The sequence below is a fragment of the Mandrillus leucophaeus genome, unplaced genomic scaffold, assembly GCF_000951045.1.
Source record: "Mandrillus leucophaeus isolate KB7577 unplaced genomic scaffold, Mleu.le_1.0 Scaffold415, whole genome shotgun sequence".
Taxonomy (NCBI): Eukaryota; Metazoa; Chordata; class Mammalia; order Primates; family Cercopithecidae; genus Mandrillus; species Mandrillus leucophaeus.
In genome coordinates, this window is record NW_012104421.1 from 2,156,322 (window position 1) to 2,181,814 (window position 25,493).

Below are 25,493 nucleotides of genomic sequence, written 5' to 3' on the forward strand. Positions count from 1 at the left end.
TTTTCCAACTTGGTTCCATTTTCCCTGTCACTTTCAGGCACACCAGACATAGATTTGGTCTTTTCACATAATTCCATATTTTTTGGAGGCTTTATTCATTTCTTTTTCCTCTTTTTTCTCTAGACTTCTCTTCCTGCTTCATTTCATTCATTTAATCTTCAGTCATTGATACTCTTTCTTCCAGATGATGGAGTCAGTTACTGAAGCTTGTGCATTTGTCACATAGTTCTTGTGTGATGGTTTTCATCTCTATCAGTTCGTTTATGGCCTTCTCTGTATTGATTATTCTAATTAGCCATTCGTCAAATCTTTTTTCAAGGTTTTTAGTTTCTTTGCGCTAGTTATGTAGTTCCTCCTTTAGCTCTGAGAAGTTTGATTGACTGAAGCCTTCTCTCAACTCATCAAAGTCATTCTTCATCCAGCTTTGATCCTCATTCTTCATCCAGCTTTGATCCATTGCTGGCGATGAGCTGCGTTCCTTTGGAGGGGGAGATGTGCTCTGATTTTTTGAATTTTTTGAATTTCCAGCTTTTCTGCACTGCTTTTTCCCCATCTTTGTGGTTTTATCTGCCTTTGGTCTTTGATGATGGTGATGTACTGATGGGGTTTTGGTGTGGGTGTCTTTTCTGTTTGTTAGAAGGAAAACTAACAGTCAGGACCCTCAGCTGCAGGTCTGTTGGAATTTGCTTGAGGATCACTCCAGACCCTGTTTGCCTGGGAATCAGCAGTGGAGGCTGCAGAAGATAGAATATTGCTGAACAGAGAGTGTTGCTATCTCATTCTTGCTCTGGAAACTTCGTCTCAGAGATGTGCCCAGCTGTGTGAGGTGTGAGGCGTCAGTCTGCACTTAGTAGGGGATGTGTCCCAGTTAGGCTACTCAGGGGTCAAGGACCCACTTGAGCAGGCAGTCTGTCTCTTCTCAGATCTTAATCTCCATGCTGGGAGATCCACTGCACTCTTCAAAGCTGTCAGACAGGGGCATTTACCTCTGCTGAGGTTTCTGTTGCTTGTTGTTTAGCTATGCCCTGTCTCCAGAGGAGGAGTCTACAGAGGCAGGCTGGCCTCCTTGAGCTGTGGTGGGCTCCACCCAATTCAAGCTTCCCAGTGGCTTTGTTTACCTACTTAAGCTTCAGTAATGGCGGGTGCCCCTCCCCCAGCCTCGCTGCTGCCTTGCAGTTAGATTTCAGACTGCTGTGCTAGCAATGAGGGAGGCTCTGTGGGCATGGGACCCTCCAAGCCAGGTGTGGGGTATAATCTCCTGGTGTGCCATTTGCTAAGACCCTTGGTAAAGCTCAGTATTAGGGTGGGAGTTACCCGATTTTCCAGGTGTTGTGTGTCTCAATTTCCTTTGGCTAGGAAAAGGAATTTCCTTCCCTGTTGCGCTTCCCAGGTGAGGCGATGCCTTGCCCTGCTTCAGCTCTTGCTGGTCAGGCTGCACCAGCTGACCAGCACCGATTGTCCAGCACTCCCCAGTGAGATGAACCTAGTATGTCAGTTGAAAATGCAGAAATCACCCGTCTTCTGTGTTGCTTGCACTGGAGGCTGGAGCTGTTCCTATTTGGCCATCTTGGGCATGTCCCCCGATATCAATAATTTCTTATTCTCTCAGGCAATATGAATAAATAGAAAGCCTTTGTAAATAAGATGAAAGAGAAAAATTCAGAGCCCTAAGGAGAAAATACGATTTTATTCCAGTAGGCAAGCTTTAAGTAGACTTTCTATCAGAAACAAAGCTGCTAAGCAGGTGTCAAGACTCATAATATTGTGACACCTTAATTCTGTGTTTTGTGCAGAGCTGAAAACAATGGTAGAGTTGGAACTCTTGAAGGTAAAATTACCAAAAATGCACAGTCACACTTTGAAAGAGGGAAATGCTCTGAAATCAACAACTCTTTGCCAAATAAAAGGTGCCTCCCCAGAAACATTCCATAGAACACTCTTCATTTTGTAAGCTTAAATCACAGTACGCATTTCACAAAAGAAATACCTATAAACTCCCACCCAAAACACTGGCTGGCTCAGGAATAGTAAGTTGTTCTCGCCTCCATGGTTTCCTAAACATATTGCCTAATTAGTGGGGTCAGCATACTAATGGCCTTCATTATGTCAACGAATTACGAAAACAGAACATTATACTTGAAATTTAAATATGGAAGACTGACCTATAACATTATTCACTACTGGGTTGTGGATCATTTTGGTCTTACAGACCCAAATACCTGACTTTAAAATCTCTAAGTGACACATGGAAAATGAACTTTTGGCACCCTGACACTGTAGTTTAGGACTCGCCAAGCAAGGTGTGCTGTGAGTCACTTCCAAAGCAAACCCGAGTTCTGGGATGGCTTTCCTAAGGGCTCTAAGGCTGAGGATAAAGCATCATTTGCTTTTCCCCTTTGAAAACGGATGAAAACAGGGAGAGTCTGGAAGAAGAAAAACTGTTAGACCACATGACAGAAAACTAGAGAGCTGTATTCAGAAAAGTTCAGTTACTCAACTCTGATGTCAGTCCCTATTGACAGTTATAGACTGAAAGTTTATGAGCCCTCCCTCCAACCCCCAATTCATATGCCCAAACTCCACTCCCTACAGTGTGGCTGTATTCAGAGATGAGGCCTCTAATGAAGTGATTAAGGTTAAATGAGGTAATAAGGGTGGGGCCCTGATTCAATAGGATCATAAGAAATTCCAGAAGGCTTGTGCTCTCTGTCTCTATGTCCCTCTCTTTCCCCTCGGGGTGCACGTGCACCAAGGGAAAGCCACGTGAAGACATAATGAGACAGCAGCCATCTGCAAGCCAAAAAGGAAGCCCTTACCAGAGACTGAATCTGCCAGAATCTTGATCTTGGACTTCCAACCCCCCAGATCTGCGGGAAAATAAGCTGTTGTTTAAGCCACCAAGTCTATGGTATTTTATTCTGGTAGCCCCAGTAGACTAATACAATGCCCATATGCATGTTTATCTTTTTCAAAGATCTCATTTTTGAATAGATCTTTTTGGCTTTGAAATAAATCATTGCGTTCACTTTATTTTTAAATTGCCCTTTTTGTCCACTTATTCTTTACTGAGCCTCAGAAAGATCTCTTTATCTTTGTTCTTTTAATTTTTCAATGTCTTTGCATTTGTGTATGTATGTGTGTGTGTGTGTGTGTGTGTGTGTGTATATTTTTTTTTTTTTTTTTTTTTGAGACAGAGTCTTGCTCTGTCACCCAGGTGGGAGTGCAGTGGCATGATCTTGGCTCACTGCAGCCTCTGCCTCCCAGGTTTGAGCGATTCTCTTTCCTCAGCCTCCTGTATAGCTGGGATGACAAGTGCCAGACACCATACCTGGTTAACTTTTTTTTTTTGTATTTTTAGTAGAGATGGGTTTTCACCATGTTGGCCAGGCTGGTCTTGAACTCCTGACCTCAAGTGATCTGCCCACCTTGGCTTCCCAAAGTGCTGGGATTACAGGTGTGAGCGACCACACCCAGCCTGTATTTGTATTTTTTAACCAACTAATTCTCTGTACTCTGTTCTTATCCTCTACTTTCCTATCACTTATCTCTTATCCATAAGATAAGTGAAAAAGAGGTAAGTTTACGTGTTTCTTTTTGGAAGGCAATGCCATGTGAGACATTTGTTTTGCCTTCTGTGTGAACATCCTAAACCAACAGAGCTAACAGTTAAGTGGAAAACAGACTTTTTTTTTTTTTTTTTTTTTTGAGATGGAGTCTTGCTCTGTTGCCCAGGCAGTGGTGCGATCTCGGCTCTCTGCAACCTCCAACGACCAGGTTCAAGGGATTCTCCTGCCTCAGCCTCCCAAGTAGCTGGGACTACAGGTGCGTGCCACCACACCTGGCTAATTTTTTGTATTTTTAGTAGAGACGGGGTTTCACCGTGTTAGTGAGGATGGTCTTGACCTTTTGACCTTGTGATCCGCCTGCCTTGGCCTCCCAAAGTGCTAGGATTACAGGCATGAGGCACTACTCCTGGCCGAAAACAGACTTCTTAAAAATAATAAATCTTTGTTTGCCTGGTGGTAGAAAATAATTTACTCCCTTTATAATACCATCATATGGTTTGTTTTATATATAGATGGGAAAAAATCAAGAATTTGGCACCCTAAACACAACATGAGAAGGTTTCATGCACTAATGGCCTCCTGAAAACAACTTAATCTTGGACAAGACTGAACCGAAATCAAGGTTTCAAAATATCTTGCTGTGAGTGATGAAGCTGTCTGGACCTAACTTTTCCAAGAGGCTGAGAAACCATTCTGTAATCATGCAGAATGGCTTCTGAAGAGTCTGGTGGAATGCAACTGTTTTCCCTCACTTTGCATTTTGCTCCAACGATTCTGAGGTGCAACTTATGGATGAGGTGGATTTTTTTCTGTATTGCTAGAGTAAATTGGATTTTGTTGTTTTCATGGGCTTTGTAAATCTGTAAATCTTGCTGATAAAATCCATAAGAGATTTGCTAACATAAAAGCCAACTGGAGAATCATAAAAAATAATTCAAAAACCATTTTCATCATCTTATTATCAACTGGATTAAAATTACTCATAGGAACAGTAATACTAATGGTAGTATTTCTTTCCACAGTGGTAATGGAGTTTTTTCTTTTTTATTAATAGCCCGTAATGTATCTTATGGGAACAATTTAATAGACATTCTTCAAACTCCTTCAGAAAGCACAATGACAAGTGGCATTTTTAATAGCGAGATTCTCAGCGAATATATAATTCTTTGTCAATATTCAAATTAAGGCAGAAACTCTAGAGTCTGATCTGTATCTATTTCATCTTTTAAATGTGTTGAAGGGCCTCTGAGTACATCTTAAGCAGTTGGTAAATATTTTTCAGGTCATCACATACAGAAACTGGACCCCAGTTTTTCCTGAAAAGTATGTATGTACAGATTAACAGAAAAAAAATCCACTTCAGAAAATGGAACCCATGTGCCAAGGCCTTGTCAGTAAAAATTTCCTAATTTTTGCTTGTTTTATAATTTGTCTTGGGTATTCTCTGACACTAGTGGATTTCTTTTCTAAGGTAGTCATAGCACTAACACTGTTCGGGTCTTTAAAAAATCCAATCTGGGCTGGGTTATGGTGGCTCACAATTGTAGTTCCAGCACTTTTGGAGGTCTGGATAGAAGGATCACTTGAGGCCAGGAGTTTGGGAGTAGCCTGGGAAACACAGCAAGACTCATTTCTACAAAAGATTAAAAAAATTAACTGGGCATTGTGGTGTGCACCTGTAGTCCTAGGTACTTGTGAAGCTGAGGTGGGAGGATCACTCGAGCCCAGAAGTTGGAGGCTGCAGTAAGCCATGATTGCGCCACTGCACTCCAGCCTGGGTGATGGTACAAGACCCCAACCCTAAAAAAAAACTAAAGAGTCCAATGAAGAGTCTTTTGATATTCTTACTTCTTTCACTCTTCAGCTTTGGTATCTCCCCCAGCACTGCTCTTATGTTCTAGTGGTGTCAGACACAAATACACACACCCACTTTTCACCAATGCCTTTACTTCTTGGGTGGCAGAACCTCTTATTATACTTGATTGATGTTCCAGGAGATTGAAAAACCAGGGAAATGCAGTTCTTGCCTATTTTCAAACTTTCAAAATGGTGGACCTGGCTGTTACTCCTTAACTATTTAGAAAGGTGACTTTCTCTTTGGAGGTTCCCAAACCCTGTATTAAACCTCACCACTGCTAAGAACTTAAATGTTTGCTTACTAAGAATTATATTTTAGGGAGAAAGACATCATATGAATTCCAGGTACCAAATACTTGGATGATCTTAGAAATCCGTATCTGAGCTAACATTTTTTGACCAACATTTATTACAGAATCTTCCAAAGAGGGTCTAAAATCATAGCTGCAACTTTAAACAACAATGACAACAACAATCTGTAATAAACCTTCTGATTTTCATAACGACCTTCCCTCCTTCCTCCCTTCCGACAATCTGCAACAAAACTATTGGTTTCTATAATGACCCTCCCTCCCTTCCAACAATCTGTAACAAAACTGTTGGTTTTTATAATGACCCTTCCTCCTTCCTTTCGATGGGGTCTCCTCTGTCGCCTAGGCTGGAGTGTACCAGGGTGATCATGGCACACTGTAGCCTCTGCCTCCTGGGCTCAAGTGATCCTCTGACCTCAGACTCCAAAGTAGCTAGAACCACAGGTGCATGCCACCATGTCCTGCTAATTTTTTGTATTTTTGGTAGAGATAGGGTTTTGTGATGTTGCCCAGGCTAGTCTTGAACACCTGAGCTCAAGTGATCGACCTGCCTTGGCCTCCCAAAACTGGGATTGATTACAGGTGTGAGCCACCATGCCTGGCCATGACATGTTTTTTAAAATCAACCTCAGAGATCTAAATTTAAGAGTAGGAAGGTATTTTTGAGCATTTCTTTTTTTAAAAAGAGAAATTAAAAACCACAGTCACTTGCATCCTGTTTCCCCTACTCATTCTTCACTTTGTGACATAAAACTCAAACATTTTTATCAGCATTATGAGGCTTTATAAAAGCAGATCTTAAAAACTCCACTGAGTTTAGGTAAAGATAACAGTATGGAGAAATAAGTCAGAGCTGAATTCCCGAGAAAGGAAGAGCTTAATATGGCAAGGTAATATTTGAATTGTAAAGTGAGAATAAAAGCACTTGAATTTTACACGTTCTCTATCTCTAACCATGTGTTATCTATCTACCTATCTCTGTATCTGTCAATCAATCAATCACATTCCTAGGAATGTGATTTTCTTATATAAATCTGTTTGCCCACAGGTGCATCTGGGAAGCTCTTAGCCAAAGCAGGGACAATTCTGATTTCCCTAAGGACAGAGGGAAATCTTAGAAGTGAAATGAAATAAAAACTGAAACACATAAAAAAAGCTGTCTCATGCTAAGTGAAAATATAGGACACAGTTATTAAAAGTTGAAGTTTTAGATTTTAGAACTAAGGAATTTGCAAGTCTCTCCCCCTTCTACCCTCATTTGTGAGCATATTTAAAGGGTTTTGATGTGTCACAGCAGCAGGGATTATGATGCAGCAGGCAGGCAGTTTTGCAGTGTATGTGGGCCAAGTGCAAATCACCCATCTAGATTGGCAAAATTGAAATGTTAGAAAATGCTGGGTTCTGGGTGGGAGAGCATATTGCCTTGAATTGTCTTTCAAACCTGGCTAAATTCTCAACGTCAAAAGTTTGAGAAGGTTGATAAATTCTCAGTGGCATCCCAGATCAGATTTCTCAGTGTTGGAATCAACAACACTGGATCAGCAGTTACTGGGAAAAGATAATTATCACTCAGCCATTTAAAAAGTCATACTATTTCTTGGTTCCACAGAATATACAAATGAAGCAAAAACTTCATTCCTCTGTGAGACAGTATTTTAAAAATGCTCTCCATTGCCACGATAAAGACTGTATGGCAGCACCCTCTCGGAGATGAGGTCACAATGTGAAATTAGTTCACTTGTAAATAGGGTTTTTAAAACAGCAGGTTAATTACACAGGGCGGGCTAAACTCTCAGGAGAATAACAGCAATGAGTATGGTGCATGGCGCTCATAATTTCCATTAATAAAGTCAGGACGCACACCCCACTTTTAATGGAGCTTGCTAAAAATACAACTCAAAAGGAAATAAAACTAACAAAATGAAAAGGCATTGAATCATGTCCATGAAACTGTGCTTCAGGTGGCCTGATCATCCTGCATTCACATTTTCCTTCTGACTCTGGAGGCCCAGCCCTAATTCATCCCATCACCCAGACTTTCCAGCCTGGAAACCTCAGCAGCATCTGCAGCTTCCTTTTCTTCACTTTCCATGACCAAGTCAATACCAAATCTTCCCAATTCTGGCTCAGAAATGGTTCTCAAATCCAGCCATTGCCATTCATACTGCAGCTCATACATGGTCTACCAATAGATGCCTTGCCACTAGCGCTACTCAATAGCCATTAAAAAAATCTTAGTACTGCTAATAGTAGCACACACCTATGCAGTACTTACAATGTGCCAAGAACTGTTCTAAGAGCATTTATCCTCACAACGGTGCTATGAGACAGACGCCATTATTATCCCTGTTTCACAGAAAGGGAAAATGGATAACAGGTTAAGTCACTTGTTCAGGGTTACACAGCTGGTAAGCAGCAGAGCTAGGATTTGAATTCAGGTGGTCCATCCTCAGTCTGTGTTATAGTGACCAAAGTACACTGCTCCTGTATTCCTTTAACCCATTATTATTTTTAGTAGTGTTGCATTTTTTTGGAAAAGGTAATACAATTGCCTGGTTCAACATTCAAAAGTTATAAAATGGTGCATTTTAAAAAGCTTCCTTTCCATCCCAGTTTCCTACTGCCTAGGGCCCTGTTCTGGAAGCAAGTAGCATGACTAGTTACTTGACAGCATTCCAAGCAAATGCTTATATGCTATTTCCCTTCCTCCTTTTTTTCAGTGTACAAATATAATATACTGGATACAATTTGGCATGTTGCCTTTTTCACTAAACAACATGTATGGGAGGTCATTCCATAGCAGTACATGAAAAGCTTCTCATTCCTTTTTTTTTCTGTCTTTTAAGACAGATGGTTGAAACTAAGGATGGGCAAACTTTTTCTGTAAAGGGCCAGATAGTAAATATTTTAGGCTTTGAGGTCCATATGGTCTCTGTCACAGATGCTGCTATTGCTTCCTTTTTAAAAAAAGCTTTAGAAATGTAAAACCCATTCTTGTCTCATGGGTCATACAGAAACAGGCTGCAGGTCAGATTTGGCCCGTGGACCACAGTGTGCCAATCCCAGAACCAACAGGTTCTTACCTCGCCTCCCTTTGTCTAGTATTTTTCTATTCTGATCCCTCTTGACCATTCTAAGATAATTGTCTTTCTATAAAACAAATCTGATGCTGCCACTGCTCCCTCTAAATCTTCTGCACTTCCCCACTCCCGAGAGGGTGAAGTCCAGACTGGTTGGCAGTGCACACAATGTTCTTCATGATCCACATACTTCTCCTCTCCTCCACATCTATCACACCAATACATGTCATCATCAGCTCTTTCCCTCAACGCCTGCAACAACCTCTTTGCTCCACTCTTGCTATAAACCCTCCTTCCCCCAAATCCAACCTCTAAGACACCATGGCGCCAGGGATCTTTTACAAGTGCAAATCACATCTGCTAACTTCCAATGGCTTCTTGCTGCCCTAGACAGAAGTCAACTTTCCCTATCATGATCTACAAGGCCTATCAGCTCTGCTTGGCACTCCTCTCTGACTTTGTCGCTACCATGCTTCCTCCTTCCACTCTCTCTCCAGCCATACTGATTTTTCTGTTTCTGAAACAAGCTAAGTTTATTTCTGCCTTTGTGGGTGCTGTTCCCTCGGCTGGCTCCTTCTTGAACTTCAGTCTCGGTTCAAATGCCATTTCCTTGGAGGCCTTCCCTCATCTCCCAACCCACAGAAGGCTCTCCACTTTCCTTTCATCCTATCACGCTGCTTTGTTTTGTTCATGGCCTTTGTGGACATGTATAATCACATTGGGTTGTGTTTATATTCTCTGCTTTGCTAGAACATGTGGGCATCTCCAGTGCCCAGTACATTGTCTGACACATATTAGATAAATAATCAAAATTTTCTGATTAGATAAACAATGGAAGAAATTCAAGCCAACTTACCTTTTCTAGTAGATATCTCCTTACTCCTCACCTTGTATTTTAGGCTCCAGTTCTATCATCTTTCTCTCTAATCACTAAACACGACTTTCCCTTTTAAGGCTTTACACCTTTGCACATGTTGTCACTTTGGTTATTTCTTTCTTCTTTGAGGGACAAACTCCTACTCAACCATCAACACCCAGCTTGAATGTTGCCTCTTCTATGGAGTTTTTATATCTCCCCTAGTTAGGACCAACTTCTTCCTCTGGCAGGCTCTCAGAGCACTTTGTATAGACCTCTAAGATCACACCAGGTCATATATACCACAAACATTCACTGATTATTATGCCCTGAATGCTCCCCAAATATTATATACATAAAACCTTTTCACTTTACGTACAATGAGCTCCTTCAGGGAAAGGATACATTGAATGGTGTTTTAATGATAAATATGAATACATAATATGAATATCTAGCATCTAACTCTGTAATAAGGGCTTTATGTACTTTATTTCATTTAACCCTTATGATAGCTGCAATGAGGCAAGTACTGTTACTGTCTGTACTTCACAGATGAGGCGACTAAATTAAAGCTCAGGGAAGCTAGATAACTTGACCCTGGTGGATCTAGAATTCACTACTAGGCTGTCCTACAGGGCCATGGTGACCTGCAGGCCCAGGTCCTGATTGCGCTTGAGGTCCAGGTCACTTGACTGCAATTGAAGACCTGATTGCTCTTGAACTCTGAGCCTAGCAGGGTGGTGCACAAATCTGTCCCATTCCCCTTTGTGGAGACCTAGGGGCACAGCTCTGCTCAGAGAGGGGTCATCTAGGACTCTTTTGCTCCCCTGCAGCAAGGTCCTCCCTTGCAGGGGCACAGATGTCCCTCTGTCAGCCAGATGGAGAGGCATGGGGATGAGGCTGCCCTCTGCACACCTGTGATTGTGCCATCCCCAAGGGCAGCCAGATGTCCTTGGGGCCTGCCTCCTGCTGTCACACGCTGCTTATCCATGTGGACATAAACTGCTCTGCCAGCTCACTCTTGAGCTAATGCAAAGGAACCACAGGGCTCTGGGCAGGAAGGTAAGGAGCGTTGAAGGCAGAGGAGACAAGGGCAGAAGGAGCAGCAGGCTCTTTATTCTTTCTGTTAAATTAAGGAACTTTCCTTAGGAAAGAAATACATAATTTCTATCAGAATAAGGGTAACAGGCAACAATTAGCATTTTTTTTTTTTTTTTCTTAAGTAGTGGCTGCTGGGTTATATTGACTGGTAGTCTGGTTTCTATTCGCAGGCACTGTATCACTTTTCAGCTCATTGGGGGAAATTCTGTCTAGAGAGTGCTTTCAGATTTTAGGGTAGTGCTACTCCAAGTATGGTCCTTGGACCAGCAGCATCAGCATCACTGGGGAGCTCATTAGAACTGCAGACTCTAGGCCTCATGGCAGACCTGACAAATTCAGAACCTGAATTTTAATATGACCTCCCCAGAGAATTTGTAAGTACATTAAAATTTGAGAAACACTGAGCTAGGTAAAATGCAAGTTTTAAAATGCCTAATTAACATGCAAGTTTGGGGCTCCAGGTCTTAGAAATTCTGATTCACCTGATCAGGATGAGATCCAGAAATCTAACAAGCACCAAAGGTGGTTCTGCCTATGTTTTGAGCAACTGTGTTCTAGAGGGAGTGGTGGAAATGGTACAGTTGGACAGTCCTTAGATGAAATCTCAGCTCTACCATCTACAAACTAGGTAATCCCAATTAACTATTTCATTGCACTGAGCTTCAGTTTCCTCAACTATAAAATGGAACTACTAGCCGGGTGCAGTGGCTCACACCTATAATCCCAGCACTTTGGGAGGCCAAGGCAAGTGGATCACCTGAGGTTAGAAGTTCAAGACCAGCCTGGTCAACATGGTGAAGCTCCAACTCTACTAAAAATGCATCACAAAAAACAAACAAACAAAAAAAAACCAGTTAGCCAGGTGTGGTGGTGCGAGCTACCCCGGAGGCTGAGGCAGGAAAATTCCTTGAACCCAGGAGACAGAGGTTGCAGTGAGCTGAGATTGTGCCACTGCACTCCACGCTGGGTAACAGAGAGTCCGTCTCAAAAAAAAAAAAAAAAAATGGAGCTACTCATGCCTACACCTTCAGCTGTGAGGTTAAAGGTGATAACATATGTTGATATGGTTTGGCTCTGTGTCCCCACCCAAATCTCATCTCAAATTGTAATCCCCATCTGTTGGGGGGAGAAGCCTGGTGGGAGGTGACTGAATCAGGGGGCAGATTTCCCCCTTGCTATTCTCATGATAGTGAATGGGTTCTCATGAGATCTGGTTGTTTGAAAGCGTATGGCACATCTCCGTTCACTCTTTCTCTCCTGCTCTGCCGTGGTAAGACATGCTTGCTTCCCCTTCGCCTTCTGCCATGATTGTAAGTTTCCTGAGGCCTCTCAGTCATGCTTCCTGTTAAGCCTGTGGAACTATAAGTCAATTAAACCTCTTTTCTTCATAAGTTCTCTATAGCAGTGTGAAAATAGACTAATACATATGTAAAATGCCTAGTACCAAAGCTGTGGCAAATAGTAGGTATTTGATAAATGTTAGGTTTTACAACTACTAGACTGAACAATTCAAGTGGTTGTGCCATTGAATAATGGGTTGGGCCAGAGAGTGTTAATTTCAACCACAGGGACAGAGAAAGCCAAAGGGGGCTCACTGAGGTCTGATGGCTGTGGTTTCTCTATTACTTAACACTGACCTTAAAGACACAGAGAAAGGATTAGACTGCAGCAGGTATCAAGCTTTATCATACATTAAAAATCACCTTGGATGCTAATTAAAAATGCTAATTCCTATGTGCTGCTTCCCAGTGATCCTGTTTCATCACACCTAGCATATGGCCCAGGGATCTGCATTTCATCCCCAGGAGATGCTGACGCATGAGTCTTCCAACCCCACCTGGAGAAACAGTGGCTTAAAGAATATTCTTATTCATTCAATAAATGTAGAGGTTGGTGCTTATGGGACCCTGGGGTGGCACTGGGAAATACACACAAGGATAAATAAGGCCCTACCTGATTCCTGCACAGCTGAGGGCTGGGGCTTCCAAGGAGAATACAGTGTCTGTGCTGCCACGCTAGGACAACAGCCCAGAAGAGCAATGGAGAAAAGCCATACCTGGGCTTCTGCACCTTCAATGTTGTGGGAGAGATTTCCATTTTGTACAGGTTCTGAAGCATCACTGGATGGTGTCATTTCAACATCTGTGCTGTTGCTGGTTGGAAGCTCAATTTTTTCTGTGATACAATTTAAACACACACATACACACACACACACACAGAGAGAGAGAAAGCAAGCAAATGGAATCAATGGGGGTAAAGAGTAATATTGAAAAAAGCTTCTTAAAATGTTGGGCTAAAGCAGAGGATAGTGGTGTCCCAGGGGCGATAAGTCCTACGGCTGATATTGAGACAAGTGGGAAAGGATTTTTACCGTTCTTCCCCATGTCTTTCAGCATACGGCCTGCCCCCTTAATAGCACCCTGGCTTCCCGCTGTGGCATGACATTTTACCTTGAGGGCCATATCAGCTCCCATGGTATGCCTTTCTTGAGCCTAGGCAAATTTACCAACTAGCTATTCAGGAAACATGAACATAGACATTTTAAAATGAAAACCACACCCAATCTACATACTATTGTTTACACCTGGGACTGTACCCTTCAGATATTTTCTTACAGTAATATCTTTTCTTTCATACTGTACTCTGGAAAGGATATTAGCTAGGGCTTCAGGGTCCTAGACTTTACTCTGCTTTGATCAGGCTGCCACCTTAGGCTAGTCCCTTTTTTCCTCTGGGACTTGGGAACCTTATCTGTGAAATAAAGGGGTTCGACAGGTTGACCTCCAAGGGACATTATGTTCAGCTGTAATTCAGGCTCTGTGAGTGGAAACTCTTCCAGTGCCTAGGTGGCCATGGGCAGGGCAGCCTGGTGAATGCTACTTAGCACACTCCACACCTGAGCATCCTATTGCAGGCAAGGCAAGGGGGAGATGGACAAGTAATAGAGGCCAAAGGCTGTGCCATTCCTGAATCGGAGAGAACATTTAGCTAGAGTAAAGCCAGAGGGTCAGCAAGTGCAGATTTGACACTTGAGAAGTGACTCTAGGGTAGTGGTTAAGCACTGGGAGTCTGTAACACTGGGAATCAGGTCTGGCTTCAAATTTTGGATCTACAACTTGTGCTATTTCACCCTTTGCAAGTGACTCAACCTCTCTGAAGTTCAGTTTCTTCATCTGTAAAATTGAGGTGATGGTAACAATACTACTACTACTACTATTGTTGCTACTACTACCACTAACAAAAACAATATGATCAAAGAGTATTTCTGTAAAGATTAAATAAGAAAATGCATACAAAACACTTAGCATAGTGCCTTGTACAGAGCAACCAAGAAGCATAAACTATTTGGATCCTTATTATAGTGCCTACCTTTCACTAGAATAATTTTTTTGTCATGACAAAGAGGAGTACCCCCAGGTGATCAATGTTCCAGTACCACTGAGGTCTGCTGGGACTTCACTGGGAGGGAAATTAAAAGGTTCCTATTGAGAGCACACACTCTGGCTGTTTTGGGTCAAATCATGGATTTTGGGATGGAATGAGGCTGTAGTATGCTGTCAGGATTGCTGGGGGTATCAGAATGCTCATCAGTATCAGATCCGAGCAGTATCACCTGCTTATGAAACATGAGAATATGCTTTTTTTTTTTTTCTTCTAGTCGCTTCAGAGGGACTAGACATTTCCATCACTGGTGCTTAAGAAAATAATTTGAGAGTTACATAAAAATTGTTGAGTTTGAAGCAGCCAAATTTTAGAAATCATAGGGAAATATTTATGTTTCTTTATGTATTTAGTTGTGGAATATAGACACACGAATAGATTTAAATATGGAAAACCATAGAAACTCAAATTTACTTTATCTTTCCAAGTTTTTAGTAGTGACAGCAATATGTATGTGATGTTGTGCTATGTGTGGCTATGCCAGTTTATCTTAGTATGCTTGATTCAGTTATTTAAATAAAAAAATATTAAGAACCAGCTGGGCGTGGTGGCTCACGCCCGTAATCCCGCACTTTGGGAGGCCAAGGTGGGTGGATCACGAGGTCAGGAGATCGGGACCATCCTGGCTAACACGGTGAAACCCTGTCTCTACTAAAAATACAAAAAATTAGCCGGACGTGGTGGTGGGTGCCTGTAATCCCAGCTACTGGGGAGGCTGAGGCAGGAGAATGGCGTGAACCTGGGAGACGGAGCTTGCAGTGAGCCAAGATGGCGCCACTGCACTCCAGTCTGGCAGACACAGCAAGACTCTGTCTCAAAAAAAAAAAAAAAAAAAAAAAAAAAAAAAATTAAGAACCTTGGGTGAATAAAACTGTTTGGAGAAGTCTGTTGGCTGATGTGATACAACCTTAGGATCAGCCTGCAATGGTCAAATTGACCCTAGCAACACAGAATACTGGGTAAAAGGGGAGTTAAGATGTCCAAGAACAGAGATGAACAGATGAGCAGAGACTGCCTGCCAGGCATAATACCTAACCTGTGTGTGCACATCTTAGCTTATAAAGTGCTTTTACACAGCAGGCTGAAGGTTCATAATAAAAGAAAATATGAAAATAAATATTGGACTTACTTTGAAAAGCATTAGACACACACTATTTTCTAGTTACAAAGTCATTCGGAGACCCAAGAACATTTTCTAGTTACAAAGTCATTCAGAGACTCAATAACGTGAGAAGAATCCTTGGAATTAAGTGTCCTACCTCCTTAAAAAAGATTAAATCCAAGTCTAAGGTTGGCCAGTCATTAAGAGGAGGACTGGGACTGAGCCCAGGAATCCAAGCCACCTCATTCCATAAAAGACAAGTCAACAAGTGAAGCAGAAAAAATAGCTTGTGTAGTTGAATCTAAACATCACAAACAAAACTCAACCTATGCAATAGACTTTCATGGTGTGGCTTTACATTTTTATAGTACAAAAGCAAAATACGCTTATTCTGAAAAACTTTATAGAAGCATAAAGAAGCAGAAAAAATATATATAACTCATAATCCCAGCTTTAGGAAGTAACTATTGTTAACATTTTAGCTGACTTCTTTCCAGTTTTTCTTTTCATGTCTAATTGCATCTTAACTGTTTCTCAGCCAAAAATTTTCCCTGAGGTAGAAGTTAGGATAACAGGAAAGGCAGAAACTCTTCTATGGAGTGTCAGTATTTTGAGAGCAATGCTGTTGAATTTTGTCTGCAGATAATTTTAGTTACTTGGGTAATAGCTTCGTTTATAGCATAGATCCAGATCAGGTTAAATTTAGTTTGAATTTAGAATGAGAGAGCTATATTATAGTTACAGACAGGAGAGAAGGAACATCATGTTCCAAGTTAAAATAAGATGTCTGAATGTCACAATCTGGTCACACAGGAGCTCTGCAAAAGTCAGTGAAAAGAGACCTGGGGGCTGTTATTGCTGAATTCTTAAAAAACGAGCATCATCTAAGGTTGTATCACATCAGCCAATAGACTTCTCCAAACAGAGTTTTATTCACCCAAGGTTCTTAATATTTGTTTTATTTAGCATCATCTCAAAAGGACTCTGTCACTCAGTTCAGGAGTGACCAAGAGTGTGCCATAAGCAATGTCACAGGTGTAAAAATCTGGTTACCAGTCAAGATTTACAGAACGGGGACTCTTACCTTTGATTAAACATTAAATGACATTGTGTATGTGTGTGTGTATGCGTGTGTGTATCCTGTTTATGTGGAATCCCTGAAATACAGTGATTTTCTATTCTTGAATGGGGATGACTAGTTAAGAGTTGGTTTTACTTCACGTTCCCCAGAGAATACGTTTACTTTTCTTGGACTTCTTCTAGAGTTACTGGTGACATACTGTGTCCATGTATACCCTGTACACACTAGGGGAAGAGGGACTCATTTCCTGTTGCGCAGGGAAGGTCTGTGCTGCAGCGGTGTGTGTCTGCACTGAGTCAGGGGTGCCCACACTGGTCCTGCCTCTCTGCTCCCCTCACTTCCCCTAGGAAAGGTATAGGGTGGATATTTCCCTGCACTCACCCACGTGGTTGGCAGCCCCATTCTGCCGCTCGTTCTCATCCACATGACATTTCTTCTTGGCGATCTTGTGGAGAATTGAAGCCTTTTCTCTGAACCTCCCTGAAGCAAAAGAAAGTGGCAGGAAGGAGACACAATGAGAAAGAAGATAAAAAGAGAGTCTCAGGGCCAAGCAGGCATGTGGCCTCCTCAGTCACACTGCACTAATAGCATGACCACTCCATTCTGTCCAATCCCAATGCACCAGGACCTTCCCGAAGGGTACTTTCTTGCCTTTGTAGATTTTTCAGCCCAATTCTCTATTTGAGAATCTCTTCTCTCCCTTTCCAGTTGCTCACGAAATTAACAAAAGCACCAAGCAACACTAAAGCTCCCCTATTGCTGAGATCCAAAACAGGTCTAGAGGAACAGAGCTGCACTGGAGGCATGGCCATTTCTCTGAAATTAAATGCTCATTCCAGACCAGATTTTAACAATGGGCTGGGAAGGAAAGCCAAGCCCAGGGGTCCTTTGATTTGACTTCAGTTTTCAAACATGTTGAGTATCCCTAACTGAAAAAGCCAAAATCTGAAATCTGAAACACTTCTGGTCCCAAGCATTTCACATAAGGGATACTCAACCTGTCTTATAACTAACATTGCTGTTTCTAAACGAGTCAGGAACATGCATCACAGCTTTCCAGATTAGCTGAGTCAGCTGTAATTAAGGCATCAAGAAGGCAACTGATTCCATTTGTGGATTTAGGGCAAGGAAGGATCAACTGAGTGCAGCAAGTAATGGTGATGAGATGCTTTGGGAATGATGCTGGACATGCATATTTATAGCAGCACAATTCACAGTTGCAAAGTGGTGGAACTAAACCAAATGACCATCAATCAATGAATGAATAAAGTATATATACATATATATTCTCTATATATATTCCATCACATATTTATGATGGAGTACTATGCAGCCATAAAAAGGAATGAATTAACAGCATTTGCAGTGACCTGGATGAGATTGGAGACCATTATTTTAAGTGATGTAACTCAGGAATGGAGAATCAAACATCATATGTTCTCACTGATACGTGGGAGCTAAGCTATGAGGATGCAAAGGCATAAGAATAATACAGTAGACTTTGGGGACTTGGGGGGAAGAGTGGGAAGGGGACGAGGGATAAAAGACTACAAATATGGTGCAGTGTGCATATGGGTGATGGGTACACCAAAATCTCACAAATCACCACTAAAGAACTTATGTAACCAAATACCACCTGTACCCTAATAACTTATGGAAAAATAAAAAAAGGTACTAGAAAAAATGCCATTCTCAAAGTAATCATTTTAAACAGCTGTACCACAAGTGCAATGTTTCATTTCTTATTATTGACATAATAGGTAAATGCATGCAATAAGAAAAATAAAAAAGCAAGCAAGCAAAATTGCAGAGATGAGGGAAACAGCACATTCCTTTTTTTAATCCTTTATTTTCTTCCTTGGGAACATTCAAGGTATAAAAAAATTCTCATTTTAAACTGATGATTGCCTAGATTCAGATATAATGAGTGTCTCAAAACACCACAATCCTTTCAGTTTTCCCACTGTGTATTTTTTTGTTGGCTGTGTTCCCTAGCAGCATATTAACAGGGGATCTCATTCTACTTTTTTATTTAGAACCAAACCAAACAAAAATGTTTCTCCTGGAGAGCTTCTTTTCCTAGAAGAAAGCATGGCAGATTGGCACCCACTGCCCGCCTCCGTGGTTTGGAATCATGGCATGTGGTCATAGTGATGACTTGTGTGACTGGCTGGGAGCGACAGCACCTGTAAACTAGAGTCAGATCAATGGACTGCAATGGTGAAAATGACACAAGCTGTGACCCTTTCTGCTCACGGCTCCATTAGTCACAAGCCTGGTCTCTTTGCCACAACAAAGGCAATCTCTAGGACATAAGTACCTTAATTTAGGCAATGAATGTGCACCATTGAGTACACTCTCAAAATAAGTAGGAAAGAAAATATTTCATGGAGAAAAGGAGTTTGGTGTGTGGCTTGGGTTTCCTAAGGAGTGAGAAAGAAGGATGAGGTGATGGGCACAACTCCATCCCTGAGGAATGTTGAAGGTCAGCATTAGATTCACCACCATGGAAGGTAGCTTGAATTTGATTGTTTCTGTTTAATTTCCAGGGGGAACTCTGGGAAGAAAAAGGGGAAAGAAAGAAATCCTGGAGACTAGGAAAAGGAGGTGGTAAAGAAGAACAAGAAAAGAAAGAAAAAAGAAAGAAAAAGGAATGTCAGGATGGAGGAGGCAGGCAGGGGCTATGATTGCCTGGAAGTTGTCCAGGCTGTGTGGATGCAAGATACTTTCCTGGCTGCCAAACCTAGTCTTATCTGAGGACTAGATAAACAGATAAGAGTGAGCTTCAGTACTCTGCAGTCCTCAGCCTAAAGAAGAGTTACTTTTTGCAAAAGACAACTCCAAAAAATCCTAAATCATCTGGTTTTCCATCCAGAAGAGGAAAAAAGGAGATTCTGAAACTTTATTGGAGATGATGCTTCTACTAATAAAACCATCCCATCGTGGTCTCAGGGTCATTTTTTGAACTCAGAACATCCTGCCACTCTAAGAAATATAGATGATCAATATTTGCTATTTTAAAATTATCTGTAAGATAATAATAAAGTAGGAGAGCATTCAGAAGTGGCAACAAATAGGTCTGGGGAAATAAAACCTAAAATAACCCAACTCAAATAATGTCCTAAAGTCATGAATCATGACAGAAAATATTGGATAGAAACCAGCTAAAGACATATCACTTGTGATTAAAAGAATCTTTTTAGAGTTTAGGTGTGTGCCAGAGAGAAATGATAATAAAAGGGACCCGAAAGCATGGAAACGGAGCCATGCCCTCTGCCAGGAAGCATCTTTCACAACAGTATTGGCCTCTGGCACTCATGGGCTGTTTTCCCCCAAATCTCCAACGAAAATCTAGGAGAACGTGGTAGGAGATAACCCCAGAATTGGAATTTTATAGGTTCTCAAATATCTTACAGGCCAGTGAGACTGCGTGTTATTCTTTTCCCACTGCAACACCTCAGGTTTTCTGCACTACTGAACAGTAAGAGGGATTAGCGTTATTTGTGTCCTCTTGCTGCCTTAGGGGCAGCAAGCCAAAGCAGCAAGCCTGGTTGGGAGCTGTCTTCTCCACAGACTTCTTCAATTCAACCTCTCCCCTAGATGATTCTTTGTTGCAACTAATATGACCTGGCAGCCATTCCACATCCTAAGTGCTGACAATGGCTGCTCCATAGGCTAGAAGGATTTTCCCCTTAAAGATTAGTTTCTCGAAAGGCAGCAGTTGAGGGCCCATCTTCAGAATGTAGCACACATGTGTAATCCTTCAGGATGGTGGGGCAGAGCCTGACAAACCAGATTCGCTGACTCCAGCCCACTGGATACCCCTGGGATCGTCACAGGGCACCTTTTGAGAAATGCTATGAGGATGAGGCTAACAGGATATATGTGAGCATGAAGGACCTGGGGCAGAAGCCAGCAGAGAACCTGTGATTTTTGAAGCGATCCTCTCTGCCTTGGGGTAGGAAGACATGGCATTTTCAGGACCTGTTCATTCCCAAGTCAAAAACTGTGAAGAACAGCAAACAGGGTGTGTGTGTCGGGACAGCACAATTTCATGGCTAAATGGAGGTTAAATGGATGTGATTGACAGGCGGGTAGATCTGAATTCAAGCCCTAGCTTTCTCACTCTCTCTGCTGGGTGATTTTTGGTGACTTTCTAAATATTTCTGTGCTTTAGTTTTCCCACCTGTTAAGTAGGGATTCTAGTGGTATTGGCTGATCTGTTAAGCAGGGATTCCAGTGGTATTGGTAGAGTTACTGGTGACATATGATGTCCACACATGCCCTGTACTCACTTGCGGAAGAGGGGCTCATTTTCTGTCTGTCATCCAGGGAAGGGCTGAACTGCAGGGGTCTTCTGTGAGAAAATATGTGTAAAGGGCTTATCACAATGTGTGGCATTGAAAGAACTCTGTAAGTAAGAGGAAAAAGAGAATCAAACAGAATCTCAGGGGTAAGGGTGATGTGGCCCCTTGAGTTGCTATAGGAGAATTGTTGCCATCTTCTCTTCTCTCAATCCACACAGGCCGGGATGGAGAATCAGCCACATTCAGACCCAGGAGTTTAAGCATACAGGGCCTTGTTGGACTGGTGTTCAAGTTTCAGTGAATCCCCCAAAACTGATTAGAAAAAGGATCATTTTAGATCTTTCTGCAATTGAGAAGGTCAAGGTGATAGAGCTGGCTTTCTGGACTTTAAAAGTTGATACCTCTGCAATCTTAAAGTGCGAACATGATCAGCTTTCCCCCATCACCTGCAGGGCCAAAATACAGACCAAGGGACTATGTTGCTGCAAAATGGATTTGCTCAAAAGAACCTCACGCCGCACTAGGTTCTTAACCCCTCTCCACCTCAGGTTCAGAATGAGTAAGATGGAGCTAAGAAGAGCATCCAGCTCATACAGTCCTTGGAAGGTCCAATGGGTTAATACCCATTGCATGTTTCAATGGCCTCTGATAAACAGCAAGTGCTTAGGAATTGCTATTCAGAAAGGGTTGCTATTATTATGGAAGTGGCTGACAGGAAATTCTTCTCCTAAATTACTGAAAATAAGATTGATATTTAAAATAGAACTGATGCCTAGCACCCGCAGGTGCAGACCTTGGTGGTAAAGGGATTGCTCAGATATTTTAGGCACAGATTCCAAATTGTCATAAAGGGTGGCATAGAGGAACGAATCTAAGAAATGATTGTGTAACTTTGTGCCTGCCGAAAAAGAATTATGATATTTTTGAGTACTTTTCAAGGTGAGTGAAGGAGTTATTTTTAACATGTTTCAAGGCAACTTTAAAAAATACACTCTCTTGTGGTCTAAACCCTTAAAGTGTTGTATTTTTACATAGCTACAGATATTTGTATAGTTAAAAATCTCAGAAATAGCAAACTGCTCAAATCGTGAGGCACCTACGTCAAAACCTAGTACATCATTTTAATATAGTTTAGCTTGGTCTGAAATTTGAAAGAGAGTACCAGCTGAGTGTCCTCAGAGGAGTGTATGTTGAGGGGGTGGTAGGGAAGTGCGGAAGTAAAAGATCCAAGCATAAGAGCCGAATGTGAATTTCGAAAAACAACCAGCAATCAAAATCCTTGACCAGATCATTCTGACGTAAAGCAGAAGCTTCATGCTACATGGAAAAACAACGTTTGGAGGGTCTGTTCACTCAAAGGAAATGGATTTTGTTTCTCTTCTGCTGTTAATTAAAACAGCCCCTTGGAAATTTCCTCCCTCCCATCTTTCCCACCAAGCCTATAATAGGCAGGGTTACAAATGGAACCCTTTGGGGTGGAGATGAGATTAGCTTCCAGCTGCTACAGAACATTCTAAGCATCTGCAACACAGAAACAACGATGGGACAAAAGAGAGAAAAAGATGCAAAGAGAGTGGCTACACACACCTCGGTGAACAGACCATGGCTTAGGAGAAGAAAGGGAAAAATCACACAAGAGGAAAAACTGGAAAACAGCCTTTTAAACTCTATTTTTGTGTTTTTGGTTCTGCCTTTCTTGTCTCTTTCTTTGAAGTTTATGGCTTGGCAGGTAGCTTAAAAAGCAAAAGTGCATCTGAACTTTCCTCCCATTTATTCCTTTCCTTTTTTTTTCTGGAAGCAGAGACTTAAGTTAGGCAGATAGGCCATCATCACTCTTAGAAGACTTGCAACAGAACTGATGTGGCACCGTGAAGTTATCCTGGGCTCCCCTGTTTCTCTCACACTCCACATGCCATCTACCAGCAAATCTGGTGTCTCTATTTTTAAAAGTTTTCAGAATCTGACCACTTCTTCCTTCCACCCCTTTCCCACTCCCCGCTCCACACGCCCACCCAACCAGCACCAAGTCACACAGGAATAATTCTGCTGGTCTGAGTCTCCCCCTTCTACCCTTCCCTCTCTTTCCTCTGGCCAGTCTCATCCCAGCATCTTTAGTGATCAGTAAAACAGAATGTGGCTCTTACTTCTCTGCAAAATCCTGCAGTGCGTCCCCAGGTCAAAGTGAAAGCCAAAGTCTTACCTATTGTGTCCAGTGAAGCTCACCCTGGCTGCCCTGACCTTGTGTGCTACCCCTCTCCTCTCTCACTGCTCCAGCCATGCTGGTCTCTTTCTTGTTTCTTGAAAGCGCTGTACACCATCTCACCTCTGTGCCATGGCATTGTGTGGCCCCTCTACCTGGAGTATTCTTCCCCCAGAGGTCCACAGAGCTTGTTTGAATGTCACCTCATTAAGGCTTGTCTGAGCAGCCTGTTTAAATCTATAGCTTCTCTCTCCAGCATTTCTTATCCCAAGTTTATTTTCTCTAAAGTAGTTATCACCAACTAATATACTATATTATTATGACTATAGATTATTTGGTGCTTTCCACTGGCATCAGACAACCTTCAAAAGGGCAAGGCTTTTCACTGGCTTTGTTCATTGGTATATCTCTAGCATCAGACTGGGTTCAACAAATCCTTTTGTTCATGGTTTCTAGGCAAGTAGATGAGGTTATGACTCTGTAATGTGCTTCCTGTCAGCCAATGACCCAGAATAAATGTCTTTAGGACCTCCAAGCCCATGGCCCCAGTGGAACTGAATGTCTACCTATGGGATCTCAGGAACTTTCTAGAGGTAAGTAGGAGAAAAATGGGATGTACCAGGTGTTTATACTCCAGTGGTGGAAGGCAGGGGAGACACATCAGTTGTCCTTCTCTGCACATCTCCAGGGTCAACAAGGTGCATGTGCAAAGGAGCCCCCTTTCCATAGGACAGGAGGTTAGGTGAACACCACAAAGATCAGGGCAGGGAAAGCTGGGCCTTGGTTCCTCATTTTTTTAATTAGCTGCCCCTCATTCATCAAGGCCTAACTCAACATCTAACCTGAAGGTTTCTCTGCACACACCCCTCTTTTCCAAGTGGAAACCCATCATTCTCATGGCACTTTAACTGTACATGGTACAGTCCTTATTTCCACTTGCTGCCCACATGCCTGCTTTCCCCAGCAGACAGCAGTCTTCTCTGGGAAAGGGATCTTCTCTCTGCCATCTTTATTATCCCTCAACAAGTGTCCTAGAATCATGCCTGACCCATCACAGGCCTCCACTGTCTTGCAGTGAAGCTCTCACTATGATCAGCTCCTCTGGGAAGTCAAGCTTCCTTTCAAGTTAGTACAAGCCACAAACTAACGCACTGCAAAGAGTAAAAAAACAAAAACAAAAACACCTGTGCTATGTACTGGGCTGTGTCTGGTGAATAAGATACATCTGGCTCATACCCTTGTAGAGTCCATAGCCTGAAGTGAGGAAGAGACTTCGGATTTGTGCTCTGATGGTGGAGGCCTTCTTAGGAGGGTATGGAGGCCCAGAGAATAATAGTGAAAGTTCCTCCACACAAGATGCCACCTAGCAACTAGAGAAAATGAATCCTCTTTTATTCTACTAACTGTCTTACTGGAACAGTTAATTTACCTAATAGAGGCAGGCTTAATTTTTATTCTTAGAAGCAAAATTTTAAAGAAATTTTTATTTTTTAAAAATAATAATTTCATCTTAAGCAAAACTACCAAGAACATAGAATTTTATTTATTCCCAAATCTGTTTTTGAAGTACAACCTCTAAATTATTTTTTCTAATTTTTGTGAAGCATGATGCAAACCACTTATTACAGGGCTACACTGATATTGGTAAAAATTAAATTACTCTTGTAATAAAGTATTTTGTAAAGTGTCTTTAGTAAATATTTTTTAATGAGCCACATAATAGAGATGATTAACAACATTTAATTATATTAGATTTACAGACACAATCATAGGAATAGTTTCTGTAATTAATGAGAATATATACATAATTATATCTCAAGTGGTGACTAAACCCATTATACAATGAAATGGGGCAGCTGAATTTCCTTATTAAGACCTTTTTCTCCCCATTTATGTCTGCTTAGCATAAAAAAAGACTTTTTTCCTCATTTTCTCTATACTCATTAATTGGAATTCTGAAAGTAACACCTGTCTTGTCTCTCTTAGTTATGTATTCAATTATTTACATAGTATAAATGTGTGCGTATTTCTTTTATTCTATGGGCCCATTATTTATTCAGTTAATTAAATTGTTTCAAACTTGACCACTGGGATATTTTTTAGATTGGCTTCTGTGTTCAGTCAACAAGATGCATCCTTTTCAAAGCATTTCTTTATTTTCTGGCATTACAAGAGGTTTCAATATCATTTTGTATGTTTCCTGGTTCAGCGCTTGGAAATAATCACTTCTCCAGAAGCACTGACTCCTTTTATTGGAAAATGGTATTTAGAAACCAAGATCTGAGAACTATGTGTGCTTATGGCTACTAAGATGTTGTTGCTCCTAGACTTTCTTAGTGGGCAAAGCTAAGAAAGATACGCATGTGTACTGAATCGTGCATTCTATATCTATATTTATCTCTGTAGTTATAGCTGTCTTTATCTATTTATGACTTCTGGGCTTTAATTGTAATAGTAGTAACCAATATATTTTTCTAGCAGCTTTGTGCTCCAGTTCCATTTGAATATTTGCTTCATTTGAAAGCCATCCAGATGCAACGGGTAAATGACAAATCCAGTGCTGTCTTTTCATATGGTTACCCATGTGTGCC

General features: G+C 41.6%; 1 protein-coding gene across 1 annotated transcript in view; it reads right to left on the bottom strand.

Annotated features, from left to right (window-relative positions):
- The window catches only part of SLC24A2 (solute carrier family 24 (sodium/potassium/calcium exchanger), member 2), a 289,987-nt gene that overhangs the window by 44,484 nt on the left and 220,010 nt on the right, over positions 1–25,493 (bottom strand). Inside the window, exons 6-7 of the mRNA XM_011992665.1 lie at positions 16,777–16,875; positions 12,828–12,946 (exon numbers count right to left, since the gene is read on the bottom strand). Coding sequence (XP_011848055.1) covers positions 12,828–12,946; positions 16,777–16,875 — 218 coding nt within the window. The remainder of the gene's footprint in view (positions 1–12,827; positions 12,947–16,776; positions 16,876–25,493) is intronic.